General features: G+C 40.8%; 1 protein-coding gene across 1 annotated transcript in view; it reads right to left on the reverse strand.

The window, feature by feature from the left end:
• The window catches only part of med30 (mediator complex subunit 30), a 49,530-nt gene extending 32,513 nt beyond the window's left edge, over positions 1 to 17,017 (reverse strand). The window contains exons 1-4 of the mRNA XM_085262931.1: positions 16,937 to 17,017; positions 16,102 to 16,385; positions 14,380 to 14,538; positions 8,611 to 8,718 (exon numbers count right to left, since the gene is read on the reverse strand). Coding sequence (XP_085119057.1) covers positions 8,611 to 8,718; positions 14,380 to 14,538; positions 16,102 to 16,287 — 453 coding nt within the window. The 5' untranslated portion in view covers positions 16,288 to 16,385; positions 16,937 to 17,017. The remainder of the gene's footprint in view (positions 1 to 8,610; positions 8,719 to 14,379; positions 14,539 to 16,101; positions 16,386 to 16,936) is intronic.
• Between the last annotated feature and the right edge of the window lie 703 nt (positions 17,018 to 17,720).

Consider the following 17,720-nt stretch of genomic DNA (forward strand, 5'->3'; position numbering starts at 1 on the left):
ATTCTTGCCAGTGGTTTCGCATTTTTAGTTGATCCACAGGGGACGGTAAAGCTCAGAGATATGCAGCAATGCACCAACACATGCAAGAAAAGGGAAGACTATTAGACTTGTAAACAATACAGGTTTCAAGCTTCTATGGAAATCAGGTTTTCAAATATTTCACAAAGCAAACACACACACACACAGCAAGTTTGTTATGATTGAAGGTTACTCATAAGAGTTTGGTAAGAAGCGCTTTATGTAAACAAAAGTTTTACTTGTCCACATGAAAACAACAGGAGGCGCCTGCAAAGGAACGATGAATTAAAATCTCAATTATGCTTTAAATAAGCCCACTTATTAAGTCAACAACAAGCCCTAAACTAAAAAAATAAGTATGAAATAACATATCTTTTGTACAGTGTAAAGAGCGTTTTTAATTTATATTCCATAATAACGTCTTGCTAGTGTTGAGGATTGCAGAATGTGAAAAAAGCTTTCCCAGAGCGCATTAGGACAGCTTGTCTTCCCAATCTGTATATACTCGGATCACTTGACAGAAATCAATTTGCATGCTAATGCTTTGCATAAGAGGAAGGTCACGTCACAAATAAGGCTATCACTTCGATACAAAGGTGTCTAAACTTTATTCACTTTCAGCTCTTGTGTTTAATGTGAGAGAAACACACAGATCTGATACTTTTTTCCCCTTCCTTTTTTGCATTACTCCAGAATTGTAAGGATTGGATTAAGCACTTGCTCCGGCAGGCTTCTAATGTTCTTTTTGTGGGTGTGGTAGCGTTGTGTGCAAAGGTGAAGAGACTGAGTGCAGTCGAGTAGAAGGCTCGCTGCAATGTTTCACTGTAGTGTTAACATTTAAAAAGCAGCCAGGGGAGCTCTGCTCATCTCTTCTGCTGACACTTCTGACCTTGGACTATTATCATTGCAGCAAACGCAGACAGAGTGGCATGTTCAATCTGTACAGAGCCAGTACAATGCACGTACAAAGAGAAGAAACAGAGAAGAGCAGGGCGTCAAGACAGCACACACACACACACACTGGAAACACGAGTAAAGCAAACTCGATCTCTTCTCACTGAAGAAAGAACTAAGAGCTCTTTGTCTCACTCAGTACACACACACACACACACACACTCTCTGTATATATAAACAAAGCAAATCCCCTACTGACGAGGGGAAATAAAAAGTCATCCTAAATAACGCACAGTGTGCTTTACCTAAATCTATGCCATACTCCACTGTTAATAACCACTATGCTCACTTGAGATATGGGAGATATTCTGTGTGGCTGCTGCCTGCGTACTCTAACTCCCTGGTATAGGTTTCATCGACCCAGGGCGGATATTTGCATGTAGTGCTTTGCTGTCGTCATGATGGGCCTGCTTCCCAGGGAGAGATTAAACCTAATCCAGGACTCAAAATAATCTATTATGACAAATGTCAAAACATCACAGAGCAGGGTTTGTCAGTGTTTAGAGAACCTACTTCATATCGCATCGCCCAGTTCAAACAAACGCCATGTAAAAGCACCTATTCCTTTCAAACCAACAACCCATTTACCCTCGTCAACCTTAATAATACTGACGTTTTTCTCGCCCTACCCCTTTTGTTTTGTTTTGCAGCACAAGTAGTTATTCAACTGTTTGGTAATTTCCTAACCTTGAATTTCACTTCATGGATCTAGGTGGTATTTTGGTAGTAAGTACAGACCACATGGAAGGAGAAGAAGTGCAAAAACGTGGGAGGTCCATTCAAGTGAGGCTTTGTTGGAATTTTAGTAAAAAATGTGCCTGAAATTCCAGGCTCTAAAAAAAGAAAAGGAAAAAAGATTCCAAACACCGGCTTCTGCCATAACATTACAGACAAAACTCGAACTGAAAATGAAGCTCCAGATTCAAAGATCGCAAAGCAGTTCAACATGGCACAGATGCCACGGCAACTTGATCTGTGGTTGTAAGCACTGATTCTATCCTCCCCGCCCCGCAGCCACGATCGCTCCAATCGTGGCTGCGGGGCGATCGTGGCTCAAGAGTTGGCAGTTCGTCTTGTAACCGGAAGGTTGCCGGTTCGAGCCCCGGCTCGGACAGTCTGGGTCGTTGTGTCCTTGGGCAAGACACTACACCTACCGCCTACTGGTGATGCCCAGAGGGGCCGATGGCGCTTCTGTCAGTCTGCCCCAGGGCAGCTGTGGCTACAACTGTAGCTGCCTCCACCAGTGTGTGAATGTGAGAGTGAATGAATAGTGGAATTGTAAAGCGCTTTGAGGGCCCCGAAAAGCGCTATATAAATCCAATCCATTATTATTTATTTATTTATTTAACTGAATCAATGATTAATTGTGTTACGTTTTCCTAAAACGATCCAGGGGACATGGGAGAGTAAAAAAAACATGTCAGAGTTGAAAAAGGAGACATGGAGGCAAATTTGACAAAGGTTTACACTGAAAGAAACGGACAAGCCTCTACCACCTTTGAAAGAAAAGAATCATACCAAAACCCAAGCAAGAGGTACACTGTCCACACACCAATTTGGGTATTAATTCATGAACCAATTGGTGAGATCTCCTCTCACTTTCTGTTTGACGTCTTAAAAACCGGATTCAATTGGCAATGACGGACTCTCGCTTTCTGTATAAATTTTGTGATGTTTCCTGGACCCGTGGAGCTGAAAAATAAAACTATTTGGAAGTGTTAAAAAGCTGCAGTTCTTCATGCAGCCACTAGAGGCTAGCTCCAAAAGGGAGTCAATCCCCTTAGACTACCATGTTAACATGCCCAACTTTACAGGGGAAACAAGCATGTTTAGAACCTGTTACCAAAAGTGTTTTGGCCTCTACGTATAGTTTTCACCAATAAAAACTCTGAGTAGGATGAAGTTATTTGTTGTTTTTTGTCTGTAGTTGTTTAGCCAGTTCTTTGTCAGCTGAGACGGGAGGGTCACATGTCTAAAAAGCTGACAATAAGTATTTGTAACAATATCGGGAATAAATCCTGATTTGAGTTCAGGAGATGACGTTTGAGGCGAGGAGGAAGAGATTGAGATTATTCTAATGTTAAATGGTTATATATAGTTTAAAGGTCACAAATGGGACTTATATAAGGCATACTACATATTTGGCCTGTTTCTAGCCACATACACAAAACACGACAGGGGGCAAGATAGCGGTTTCCACAAACCAGCAACCCCTTCACAAGACTTTTTAATGGATTCACTCTTTATTTTTTCGCTTTAAGTTTATGACAATGCATTAATTTGTTGGAAGGCATGATTACACACTAATCAAGGCACATTTATGAGTTCACCATTCTTTTTCTTTTAAATAAACTCAAAAACAGTACTTACCGTACCTTTAATTGTATGCAAATGACAGCATGATGTCGCAAAGTAGCCCTACTCAAAACTGGAAGACACGCGTTCATTATGACTGTGTGTAGATATGCGACTTTTATCCCAACACAAAATAAAAGTGAAGCTATAATGCTCTTAGCTTTGCCAACATTTTGTATTATTTATCACTATCATTATTGAACATGCCTGACAAAAAGCCAAACCATCTGCGTCTGGTTTTCAGACTGCTAGAAGCCTGCTGTCACTTGTTGATCTGCTCTTGTCATGCAGTCTGATTGGTACAGCTGCTTTAGCACAATGAAATCAGTGATGTGACTGACTGGAAGTTCATTAACCACCACAGCCTCCAGCTTCATCCTCCTCTTTTACATGCTGATCTACATACACCAAAATAGCAAGTGCACCTGGAGACGCCCACACAGTCCACTCTGACATCTCGCTGTGCTTGTGCAATTAAAATATGGAGCTACAAATCCTTAAGACTAAAATCACACCCTGTTTTTATACTAGCCTAAATTTTCTGAAGTAGCTACAGAGATTTCACTCATAGCGATGGGGTCTATTTTCCCCCGCTGAATGAAGTATCATCACTTTAAATCTTTGATAAAGTGGGTCCAATACAGCCAACATTTCCTGCTATTGCTTCAGAAAAAAAATGTATTTGAAACACACCATTATGAACCTGTCACAGAAATTTTAGTGCATCTATCCACAAGGTCAAAACCAATCTATACATTTGTCTGCAAAATGTGACATGAGTGTAATACTTCTTGGCATTTTTGACAGTGCAATTGCTGTTACCAAAGAAACCACAGGCCTTACTAAATCAATCAGGATGGGTCTTTATTTTAAGAATAAGATGACACTAAAAAGCCTTTTCCCTCTCAAAGCTTCATCCACAACATTTCCTATTGTGCAATTTGTTTAATTAACATATAAGGGCCCACATTTCCATGTAACTGACTTCTCATACTCAACTCGTTTGTTTAGGTCGTGACTTGGGATCTAATCTACCTTCAACATTTCAGTCCTGACTGACGCTGGCATGTCAGTCCGAAGAAAAGCTGCACTGCACTTCAGATCGCTAGAAAATAGCCGCTCTATCACAGCTGAGCGAAAACTTATCTGACAGTGAATAAATTTAAAAAAAGCTCTTAGGTGTGTTTGATGTCTGACAATTGAAACCAAACGTGAACACCTTACACAAGATATGGGGAAAAAAAATCAAGTCATCTCTTCTTTCTTCTTGTTAATATTTAAAACACCTCCAGCTACTATTTTTTCCCCACACAGCTCTTTGTAGTTGAAGGTCAGCTCAGCTCAGTCTGTTACTGCGATCTAAAATGTATTTATATACTACAGAGGTGTCTAAAAAGCTGATAAGCATTTTCGCTGCTTTTTGATTTATTACCGCCATTAGTTTTAATTATTTTTCATATGTTGCAAACACCTTAGCAATGTCAGTGTTCATGACCGTAGATGAACACTGAGACCAAAACACAACAAATCCAAATATCACCACTATGACTGGATGTGCAGAGCTTTGCTAATGAATCCCTAAGCTGGAGCAGAGGCCAAGATCCCTCCACAGATCGAACAACCTGTTTATGTTACTTTGGTCACAAACCGTTTGGCTAGGATGATCACATAAAATGGCTTTTTTTGGCTTACATTACCAAATGTTAACATACCTGCTAACTAGAGCTGGGCGATAGAACGATAACGATATGTATCGCGATATAACTTTTACTCGATAGAGAAATTAAGCTATCGCGATAGACCTCGCCGCTCTTGTCCTCTTTAAAAAAAAAAAAAAAAAAAAAAAGGTCAGCCAATCCAAATTAAGTAGCGCAGAGCCGAACCAATCACAGCCGCAGCGTCACGTCGCGTGACTTGTTACGTACAGCACAAGTGCCAAGCCGCACGTGTGTTTGTTTGGGAAGCAGCCAGCGCTTAATGGAGGAAATGAGTGTGCCGACTAGAAAAATCAACCGAGCGTGACCGAAGAGAAAACAGATGATGGTTCCAATGCCGGAGAGATTGTCGAACGGAAGAGCCATAGAAGTTCCGTAGTGTGAAGGTATTTCGGCTATTTCAAGTCTGACAAAAATAGAGTAGCGTGCACTGTAAATTGTGCCGAAAGCAAGTCTGGAAATACAATAAACTGGTGCATGCGTCACACTGTGCGCCACGTTATTGTTTCGGTGAAATGAATTTCTACAATACTGTTACTGTTAATTCTATTCTCTGCAGTGTTTAAATGCTTACAAATACACACAGTTACTGTCCCTCCACACATACGACTCGGTTCTGCTTCTATGCCCCAGCTTTGTTTACTTTTTCCCACCGAGGCTTCTAGACTTCTGATTGGCCAACATTTCTGCACGGTTAGGAATCTAGCTCCACCTGCTGCTTTGGCATGTTCATAGCAGCATTTTCCTTCATTTCTGCCTTTATGTGTGGACGGGATTATTTTTTAAAACGAAAACGGAAAATCTCCGTTTTCAAAAATACCCGTGTACGTGTGGACGTAGCCTCAGTCTCTGACTGGAAGCGCTAATTCGTCATTCGGCTTTTGTCAGACTAAAGTAACTGTTAAAACTGTTTGAAAAGCTAAGCTATACAACAAGGAGAGATTGAGAATTTCCTTTTAGTTCTCAGTTTATTTGATATTGACAAAAGTTAGTCAGTTTTGTCTGTTCTTCTGTAAAACAAACTAAGATTTATTTTTAGAATTAATATTTTGTATCTAAGTGGAATTGACAATTTAGTCTGTTTCGTTTGTTCTGTTTTGAAACTTAAACGCTTTAGCGGCTGCCTTTTGTGTAGTTTGCAATATTTGCCTTTATTTATCTGAAAAAGTCATGTTCCTTAAGTACATCTACCCTGTTGAACTTATTATGGGAAATAAATATTTAAATAAAAACAAGCTGCTGATTATTTAACATTTTACTTGTGAGCAACGGCACATTTAAATCTTACAAATATAGTTATTTGGCTTATATCGTGATAGATATCGTTATCGCCTGAAATGAAAAAAACATATCGTGATATGAAAAAATCTCATATCGCCCAGCTCTACTGCTAACACAGACAAACTTCTACCCACCCAACATAGCAGCTAGTGTCCAACCTTACTTTGCTTCCTTGCTAACGCTGTCAGTAGCAAAATACAAATTAAATTGTCTCTGGAGTTTGTGTTGCAGTCAGTGATGCACTGAGAACAAGTAGCCATTAGTGAACTCTATTGCTAAGCTAACATTAGCTAGTGTTACTCACTGCTTTGCACTGTGGGGGAGCAGCAAAGAGTGACTGAGGCACAGCCAAGTAGCAAACTCTGGGGTTTAAGAAGCAGCAAGCACAGAAAACTGCAGCTCCCAGTGCAGCTGCTTGAGGCTGCCTTGAAAAGCAGTCAATGCCCCATAGACTCCCATGTTAAAATGTCAAACTGCACAGGATTAAAAAGTATATTTACAGCTTAGCACAAAAAAGCCCAAAACATTTTGGCCTCTATGGATAGTTTCCTCCTCCATAAAACCAGTACAGGGGGCAGATTTTTATTATAACTCATCCATCTGAGGAATAAGGCTTAAAGTTATGGCATATGGCTGATAAGGCCAAACAGGAAGCTGTAGCTGACAGCTGCTTTTCAGATCTCACCTTTGCTAATTTCATATACTCATTTGGATGTTTTCACCGCCTTTGATGTATGAGCATTTTTAATGGATTTTACAAAAAAAATAGTGCAGTTTGCTGTGCTTTCTGGCTCAAATAAACTAAATTAATCAGCATAGCGAGGTTTTAAAATGATAGTCCAGTAACCAGTGGGTGTAGTCGCAGTGTTTACATCCATCTTTGAGGTACAGTCTATGGGTAAGGCACACGGTAGCATGTCTTTTAACATACAGGTGAGTTCACAGGAAGTTGCAACTCAGCCAAGGTCTCATTTAAATAAGTTACATTATAATCAACTCCCAGATTGGCAAAAATTACATGGAAAATGCAATTAAACAGAACTACATTGTCAGCAAAACTCAGGGATGCCCCCTGGAAGACATCATGTGTTATTCAATTTCCCTGCCACTGGCAACAAAGACAACAAACTTATTATTAATATGATGATTATATAAGAATCACATGCCTGTAGGTCTATATCAGCACTCCAATGTTTCACAAATACTCCCAAAAGTCCCTGTATTTCCTTGGAAGGCTGAGGTTGGAATTACATCCGCCTCTTCATTAAATATGGTAAGAATCAGTCAGCCAGTCCAGGTGCTGCACTCAAACTAATATTAAACACTTTTATGCAGACAGACAAACATCGAACACGACTCTCAGACACCCGAGGTGCAACACGACTACAAAGCCTTTTCAAAAACGTAGGAATTAGGAATTAAGTTAGACAACTTCAAATTAATTTTTAAAAACCCAATAATAATAATAATAACAATAATAATTACTACAATAAAATCTGTATACCACACTGTGCTGGATTAAATGTGGAGGTGATGCTTGAGTGGTGCGCATTAAAACAGAATCAGCTGCACAACATATCAAATTGAGTTCATTTTGAATCAGTCACAACATAATATCTGCTCGGTTCAATAAGATCAACAGTAAACCTCATATGAGATAAGTCTCCTTCATTTTAACCGTACGCTCCTCCTGCACAGTTGGAAAAATGTCATTAGGTTCAAATATTGGGTCTTCAAACTGCTCCTCAGGTTCCCCGACTGACCAGGAGATTCAGGTTTTGATAAAAATTAAACTAAAAAAAAAAAAAGATAGCTGAGGATGAATCTAGTCCCCAGGAAAATGTTGTAAAATGCATTTGTGGTTAATAGGATTTCCCAGTGGTATCATGACCTCCTTTAAACACACAACCACTATCATCAGACAAAGTTTATCAAGTGTGGCCTCTTAATTTTGTTTTTGCACAAACCTTCTGTACAACCTGGATGGTTGCAATTCAAATAAGAGCAAACCTGCAATTAAAAATTCGGGTTAATGATGTTGAGTAAAATTATTCATCTGGAATAAATTGCACGCCTAATTATCATGTCTTGTCTGTACAATGATACTGAAACATCACTGAAATAACACCATGTTTATAGCTGAAATAAAAAGAGACTGAGATATCACTGTGAGCCTTTTCAAACCTTTCCCATTTTTTCTCTAATAAGCTTCTCCTCGTGTTGTTACAGGCTGGAAATCAAACCTGTAAGCCTGTCAGTGTTGTGCTGTTCATCCAGAACACCATACCTTGTTGACCTCCAGGATTTCTCTCCTTTCCTCACTGGCAGAGCGGCTCTGTCCACCTGATCGGTCTTCATGTTTGGAGCCGTCATCTTCCACAAAGGGTATCAGTTGCTGGAAGGGACAGCAAACAAAAAAATGTGGCTGTATTACTTACTGTAAGCAAGACAAGCGTAAGAGGATCGCTCCCAAAATGCTGACTTATTCAGATAACTGGATTGTGTTTCCCTGCTTGGAGTCGCACAGTAAGATCCATATCGTAGTTTTTTCAATATAATCTGTTTAAAGATTCACCTCCTGATGCAATTATTCTCTTTCCTACTTCTATGTTTTTCCCCAATCTAACGTCTAAGGTCCAAATAAATTAAAAGCACTGTGCTGCCTAGTCACATCTTTCCTATACGCCCACTGAGCGCAGTTATAGGCCACATTTACATGTGTATGGGAAATCTCAACTAAGCTATATTCAACATATCTCTATGCCTTCTCGCACGATTGTTCCCACAAAGTGGTGAAAATGGGGATTGTGTGTACGTTCTCGAACACTCTCTTCAACGTGGAAAGACAGGGACAGGAAAAGAGTGAGAGGGAAAAGCGAGTGGGAGATTAATTCATTTTTAAACACTCTGTGTGCTTGACCTTGTCTGCTTGACACTAGAGTGAGGCTGATGTGCAAGAGCCTTCAGGCGAGGCAGCGTTCCCGAGAGCCGACAGGGTCACTGCCTGCTGCTTTGCGTCACACTGCCCCCTAGTGGGCACCTCGGTGTGGGTAGGGGAGCAGGAGGCTTGCTGCAGTCACACATCAAGTAATCTATGAATGTCTTGAGAACACACTGTTCCTCATAACACACAGACAGCAAGGATATAAAAGACCTGCACTGACAATGTGTGATTGATGTTATGCTATCTTTGCAGAGCGACTGCACAAAATTGAATTTTGTCAACAACAAAATAATAGACTGTAAAGCACACGCAGTGAAAATGGAGTCAAACCTGAGTTTCATATTCTCAAAAGACAGCAACAGTTTTATATAGCATGACATTTTATGGGTTTTAATAAAGGCTGTGGACGACTCTGCTATGGTTTGTAATACTGGAAGCAAGAAGTTCCTGTTACAAAAAAACATCTAGAAAAACATTGTTTTCCTTTCCAAAACAATACTGCCATACCAGACAAGATCACAAACATAGATTAGGTAGGACAGTCTCCAAGCAACATTAGCTAATAAAAAAAATATCCCATATGGTGGAATAGCAAACCTTCCTCCAATAATGACTTGGCAAAGCAGTAAATTATGACTGACTACAGATTTTGGCCCGTGTTGTGCAGCTGGAGCAGAGGCCCTGCAGACAGTCGACGGCTGATTTAAGTAACCTGATTCATCTGGAAGCAATGACTGACTAGTGTATGAGTAGAGTTGGAGCCAGACAATATCAAGACAAGCACAAAGGAAGTTATAAAAAAATAAAATAAAATACAGACAGAGAGAGGAGACTAATAGAGTAGGATAGCACTGAAGAGGGCAAGAGTCGTGGGAAAAGAGCCAGAGAGAGGTGAGAACAGAAAATGGGCACGGGAAAAAGAAAGGCAGACAAAGAAGAAAATAAAGAATGACAAAAAGACATAAAAGTCTGGAAAAAGTTTCTTTACTCCTGTCAGTTTCCAGGCTTAGCTCTGCGCCAAACTGTAAACTCTGACTCTTGGAGGGAGAAAAGACAGCAAGGACATGTGCAGGATATTATACCAGACAAACTATGAGCTCGCCTTCAACTTTGAGCAGGAAAAGATGAAAGTTTTTTCATTAGATAATTTGAGGCCGAAGCCAACGACATATCACATTTTAAAGGTGGTGGGCTCAGTTTGGCAGCCCGCGGGGGGAAAATGAAATGTGCTGAGTAGGTTGGGAGAGATGGATGGAGAGTGTATTTTGTGTGTGTGTGTGTGTGTGTGTGTGTGTGTACATGTAGCTATGCAGCACGTGCACGTCAAAGTGTGAGTCATAACCCCTGCCTCTTCCACAGAAAGATGGATGTGGTTTCCTGGCTGACAGAGAAGAATGGCCTAATGAAGTTCTCCAGGTTGCCTCAGTGAGACAAAAAGAAAAGGGTAAAAAAAGACTGGAAAAAAAAACAGCAGGGTGAATGTGTAAGAGGAGAGGGAAATGAAATGGCATAGCTGTTCACTGCAGGAAATGACAAGAGGAGAGCAAGACTTGGAACCACAGGGAAAGAACAACATGGGAAAAGCAGAAAAAGACAGAGAGACAAAGCCAACAAGGACAAACAGACCGGCCCGAGAGAAAGAAGGAAATGAGCAGAGATCCAATATCTAGCAGATATCAGAGAAAAGAAGATGAAAGTGGTAGAAAATGTGGGGAGGAGGAAGAAAAATGCATCTAAAAAGGAAGAAAGCAGATTAAAGTCTGAGAAGGGGCAAGCAAAAAGCTGCAACGAACGACAAGTGGAAAGAAAAAGGGGCGAAAGCGCTGACGTGTGCAGTTGGTCCAGCTGTTCATTAAACGGGTCTGCTGCTAATTAGGCTGAGATGAGGTCACGCTGCCCGAGTCATTGATTCCACTTCCTGTTTCAGGCAGCCAATAGTGAGCGGCTGTCAGGCAGCCACCTGAATTCTCTAGGATGATAAATGGCATGCATGCTGGGGCCAAAATCAACAACCCCTCAGCCCCAGACAAACATGGTGAGAGGAGCTATTGGCTGGTCAGCACCGGACTGGGTCTCAGCCTCGGGGGGAAATGAATAAACATTTAAATAAGGTGGAATGAGCAGGGGGAGGAAAAAAAATAGCCAGATGGTGTAATGACTCAATGAAGGAACGGCAAAAGGAAAATGTCAAAGAAAACCCGTCACCGGCTTTGATTTAAGGGCACAACTGCACACGAGAGTCACTTTGAACAGATCGTTCAAAATGCCTCTCGCTGACTGTACTCCTCAATGCAGAAAATGTACGTGGTGGCAGCCATCACAAATTTGTTCCAATTTAAGACTGGTCTCCTCCCACATCCTCCTTTATCCTCAGTAGGAGCCTGGTGAGAAAGATTAGCTCCGAGCCAATCTGTAGAAATTGGGAAGGGACTGCCGCAGTCATAAATCCAATCAAACAGTAGTGGATAGCCGTGCCGGAGCCCCGCATGGTGCCTCACAGAGTGTACCCCCAGCGAGCCAGTGCGTGTGGAATTGCACATGTGGCGAAAACATGCTATTGTGCAAAGTTACACTGCACCACTTGCATTTCTATGTTGTACATTTATGTGTGTGTCGGGGGGGGGATACAATTGTGCAATCATTCTGTGAAGGCAGGCACGGAAGGAGCGGGGCTAAGAGGCAAAGTGGTGTTGTTGCTCCTGAAGGTGGATGGTGACTGTAACCAGCAGTAAAGAGGCTCTGGAGACTCACCTGAAACGACCAATGAATCTGCTGCAGGCAGAGAAAAGACAGACCTAGAGGGAGTAGGTGAGATAAGAGTTCCCCAGGGTAAATATGTGTGTGTTTGTGTGAGCAGCTTTGTGAGAGGGTGTGTGTGTGCATGAGCAAGGGGATATGGAAGTTACAATGGCCTACTTCCTTTAAACCAACAGCTTCCTAATTTAGCAGACAGCTTTTACGAAAAGCCGGACTATGTGAGGCGACGGCTGAAAGCACAAAAAAAAAAAAATCCTGACAAGCATATAAAGCATTTGTTGACGTTCACATCTAAAAAGATCAATCAGTCAACTTAAAATGTAGTATCAGCACTTCCCCGCTTACAGCCTCATCATGTAAAACCTAAATCCAGTTGCAGGTGTGCTTTATATAATAAAAGCATGACCTAATTTGAGGTAAGACAGCATCTTGAAAGTAATAACAAATGGACAAAATATGTAAAATACAAAGTATAATACAATGTGTTTTATCAGGTAACAACTATATTAAGCTGGGAGTAATGTGTATTTCATTTAATCTCCTTTCAGCATGTAATACCTAACCAAATCCAAAGCAGAATGTTTGTAGCATGATCCGGGCCTGCTTACACACTAATTTTATTTGTTTGTTTCATTAATCTTTTGTGAAGAGGGGGAGAGTGTTGTTCATGAGTGAATGGAAGACGGATTGAGAGGTGGACCAGCAGATTGGTATGGTTTGAGCAGAAATATAGGCGTTGTACTGGACTGCCATGGTTAAGAGAGAGCTGAACTTTACAAGTCAACCTACAAATCCAACCTTTACCTATAATTATGAGTCCTGGGTAATGACCAAAAGAGTAAGGCCACGAATACAAGAGGCCAAAATGAGTTTCCTTTATAGGTTGGCCGGGCTCAGCCTTTAAGGTGGGGAGAGGAGTTATTTCTAAGGCTGAGCATGGCTGGGTGGACTCTGGATTCCGGACAGTATGTCAGCAACACACAAAATCCACAATCAACATGTCTCACTACTGCAAATACTTTATTTACTTTTGGTGAGGGCGGTGCCTGTATAGAGCCTGCAGGAAGCCGGACACATTACACTCGCTCACTCAGGGTGAATTAATCAGATCATAGCCTGATATCACATATCACACTGACTTTGTAATATGGAGCTAATGACTTAAAAACAATTTATTGTCCAACTGAGTCTGACATTTATGTCCTCACACACATCCATGCTGGCAATGCATTGGAAAGTTCAGTGCATCAGTACATGTGTGTAATCAGACAGAGCTCTTCGGCTAACTTTACCTTACCTTTACCCGAGTGCACTGACATGCATCAACCCATGATTAAATCTCAGTGTTCCCAGGTGCACGCCAATCTTTTGTATACTTAAATCAACTTGCACCAATGTCATCACCTCTCCTCCACATCACAGCCAACAAATCCCAACTGCTTCTTTTGTCTGCGTTATGCAACCAGTGCGTGCCGCCACTGTAGACGTGCGTCATATTGCTTCAGTCTCTGCAACAGGACCGGCGTGTGCAGCAAATACGGATCAAAGAAATGTTAGAAGCCCTTTTGGAAAGTTCAAAGTTTTCCATTTTTTTATGTTTCAGGCTCATCTTAAGATTAATTTTCCCTCCTCGTCAATCCTTTTATGATTTATAAGTGCACTCTGTTGTCCCCTAACCAACCAGCCAATGTAAGAACCTGCTAACTGTTCCCACCTCACACTTAAAAGACTGAAGGCGGCTGAGCGTTAGCTGTTAGAGCTCCTCTGTTATGTAACAAACTGCTGCCATTTCCTTTTAGACCTCTTTTAAAGATTTAAATATATCGGCAAGCTTTCTTATAACTTTTTACTTTTCTTTTAAACCTTTAAGGCTTTTTTATTTTATTGTTAACTACTGAGTTGCACTGTATTTTCATTCTTGATGCTGCACTTTCATGACTCTGTTTTATATTAATACACCAACTGTTCAATCATTTGGAGCTTACATTTATGCTTTTCTAATCTTCTTTAATTTTTTCCCCCCGTTTGTATGACTGTATTTTGACACATTCTTCATTATTACATGTTTCTTCTGAAATATTTTGTATTGATGAATGTTGCAAAAACATTTCATTAATAAACTTCACAACTTTATTTTTAATAATTATGGAAAGTGCACCACTGGTGGTATAAAATAACTGATATAACTGTGTGTATATATGTGACAGGAAATGGGGAAAAAGCACAACGGGTTTCCTTTGGAAATGGAAGGAAGTTTCACAAATGTGACTATTTTACCAACTTTTAACAGAAATTCAATAACGTCAGTAAGAGAAAGCTGTCATTAGCATATTTCTTAGTGTTGTCGTGTCTCACCTCTGGAGGTATGGGGTCGAGGCCGGCACAGTTTTCGTTGCATTTATCGTAGACGAGGCGCAGCTTGCGGAAGAGCACAGAAAGCGTTCGTAGATGCTCCTGGAGTTTCCCCAGCCTGTCCTGGTGGGTGTTGGGGTGGTAAGTGACTCCATTAGGCAGCTAAGAAGAACCAACGGGGAAACTCTGTGTTAAATAAAGTACTAGAATTTTCTTAGTGCTAATAAAAAAGCTAAACTTATTGATCCTCACTGACTGCCAAAGCATCACGAAGCCTCTGTTGTTCCCCAGCTGATAAGAAAGCATTAGGAAATCCTCTGATAAAAAAGTGATAGTGTTCTTTCTACTTAAGAACGGGAGCCATCAGTCTGAAAAGACGCTTTAAAATGTGTTTAACACGTTTGTGATCCTGCAACAATATGGCATGTGGTTTTAATAATCACAATTTAAAGCACCAAACATAAACTGAGACAGACAGAGAGAGACGGAAGGAGTGGAGGGAGGAGAAGACACATGAGGAATTTTTACAAGTATAAAGGCGGCCTGTGATCTAAAAAAACAAGTCACAACAATGCTGTTTGTGCATTCTGCGGCTGAGGTCGCGCTCGCTCGGCCCATCTCGCTGGCTGTGATCTTAACAAGGTGCGGGAGCGGCGTCTCGGAGGAGCAGGCAGACATCCACGATAAACTCATTCCAGTTGCATCTTTAAGATGAGGTCAAAGCTGAACTACATGTGAACTGCAGACCAAGCTAATGCACAAATAAATGATCTCAAGGAATAATAACAAGCATCCGCTGGCACTTAAATGCAGTAAAGACTGATGCACTGTTTGGAAATAAAAGAAAACATTTGGAAGGAAAGTGCACTAACACATCTGACATAAAAGCAATACGTTCAGCTCAATGATATATGTAGGATGACTTCATGAGTCTTATCTACGAGCGCTCCTTCTTTGTTATGACAACATAAACAAAGCCCTGCAAACACAGGAGGAAACCACACAAAGGCAACATCCTTGCTTAGCCAGTGTTGGATTTATCGCAATCACTTTGACAATGGTTGTCATATCACATTGCTGCATGGAAAAATGCACTTAAATTTTTTTTAAGTGATATTAATTTAACTTCAGTTTTATGCTGTGGTTCCTGTCCCCAGATTTAAGAGGCACTGCCTTATGCTAATATGTATTTTCCCTGCCTTAATGATTGAAGGCATAAAAAAGGGTCTGTACTTTTCCTGCTCCTAGTTGTCAAAATGTAATTTGTGAAAAAGGCATATTTGGAGCCTAGACACTGATTAAAAGCTTCCTTACATCTTTGTACTTTCTGCCAAATTCTTTCAGAATACAATCTACATGCCACATTATTTTAATGAACCTTAAACTGCCTCTGCTGGCTTCTCAAATCAAGTGATTTTGGCCTTTTAACTGCACTGCGCTTCTTGCTGGCTGTGGTCGTCTCCCATTTACCATCAAGACTGCAGGCATCCTGTTGTTTTTAAATCCTGCATCAAAATGTGTTGATAAAGAACTGCCATCCTGACTGGCATTTGCTTTGTTATTAGAATAATAGTCATCATGTTATGTTAGTATCTCTTTTTTTCCCCCCTTACATCTTTTGGCTGGTCTGTTTTCATGACAGCGTGTCCAAACCTTTAATTTTACTCATCTTGTGTCATACTTAAGAGTCTCACATTGGTTCTAGAGCTACAAACGTGACCATACCTGCATGTTTCTGAGGAGCTGGAAGATCTCCATGGTCCTGAGGACGATGTCTTGGACCGTCTCCTGACCGATGCGACACAGCGAGGCCGTGTTGACGTCCCGTGCTGCCTGAGCCTGCTGCTGCTGTTGCTGCTGCTGAGGTGGCGGCTGCCCGCCAAAAGGTGACACGAGAGGAGGGGTCGTCATGGAGACTGCAGGTGACGATGCTGCTGGAGAGGATGGATTGGAGGGAGGTTCACGTGTTTCCCTGTCAGGTTATTCCACACCAGGAGACATTTACATGCCTTTAGGGAGCAATTTAAAGAGGATAAAGAGAAGGAAATTTAGAGAAGTTAAAGGAAGTCTTGGTCATTGCGCTTGCTTTGTGAATACTCAACAGCATAGAGTTTAGCAATATCAGCTTAGCTTTTAGCTAGGCTAAAGTTTGATAAAAACATATTTTCAGCTATATAAAAACTCCACAAGTGCTAAAAAGTAACAAAAACAACGCGTTAGTCTCTGTGCTAACGCCATAGCCTTTAAAATAAGTTATCTACGCGGATTTGAATCTATTTAAACGATAACTCACATCAGTACAAGTCTCTCAAATGCCACCCCGAGCTTTGAAAGACACACCCAGATACATGAAATAGAGTAACGGGTTAATCATCGCTCATGTAAAAGTACAGTGATTGTCACAAAAGCTAAGTGGACAGTCACACCATACGACACTCTCGCTTTCTCTACGTTTATTTTTTGTGGGTTTTTTTATATATATATATAATTTTTCTACCACATCAACTCACAGAGAGTATTCATGTTTGCTCACCGGCACAATTACAACATGTTAGGTTACCTGTGTGGTGATAATTTATCTCTTTTGTTGACATGTCAAATCCCTCTGCTTCAGGGATCTCAGCTGCTGCTGCAACTATCGCGAGAAGTCTTAAGTTGACGCCGTTATTTTGGGTTGTAAACAATGTAATAGAAGCGAAACGTGAAAATGTGTGTGTGTGTGTGTGTGTGTGTGTGTGTGTGTGTGTGTGTGTGTGTGTATATATTTATTTATTTTTTAATTTGGTATAACTTTAACGAGAATAAGATGTTATAACGGACATGTACTAATATCAAATATGCCTTTGGTCAACTACTGCTTCCCTCTGAATGCTTCTAAGGCATGAAAACATTACGGTAAAGCAACGCGCACACCAAAATGTGTTCGGGCTACTTGGGGTAAGAGCGACACATACTGGCTCATTTTTTTTATAACAGCATCACTACCACACATCTGAGTTCATCAGCCCCCAGGCCAATTTACGCCACATGATTGCTTCTCATGGGTCATTCTCTTTCCCTTACTCTGTGTTAAATTAAATCCCTCAGTGCATCTACCCATCCATTATTTATAGTCTACTGTACAGTTGTGCTTGGATTGTTTTTTGAGCCATCAGAATTATAATTAATTTGAAATACAAGAGGTGTCACGAACAGACAGCAAGCTGTCCAAGGTTGCTTCCTCAGCATGTGCTGCAGAATTACTGCCCTACTAGTGACTTACAGACACTAGAAATAAGAGTTTTATTTATTTCTTTTTTAAAAAGAAGGGGGGAAAAAAAGGAAAGGTTTTACCTTTAGGCTTG

Source organism: Mchenga conophoros, linkage group LG22, assembly GCF_057382185.1.
Source record: "Mchenga conophoros isolate Kocher_MC1m ecotype Shallow Benthic linkage group LG22, M_conophoros_male_GT1.1, whole genome shotgun sequence".
NCBI lineage: Eukaryota > Metazoa > Chordata > Actinopteri > Cichliformes > Cichlidae > Mchenga > Mchenga conophoros.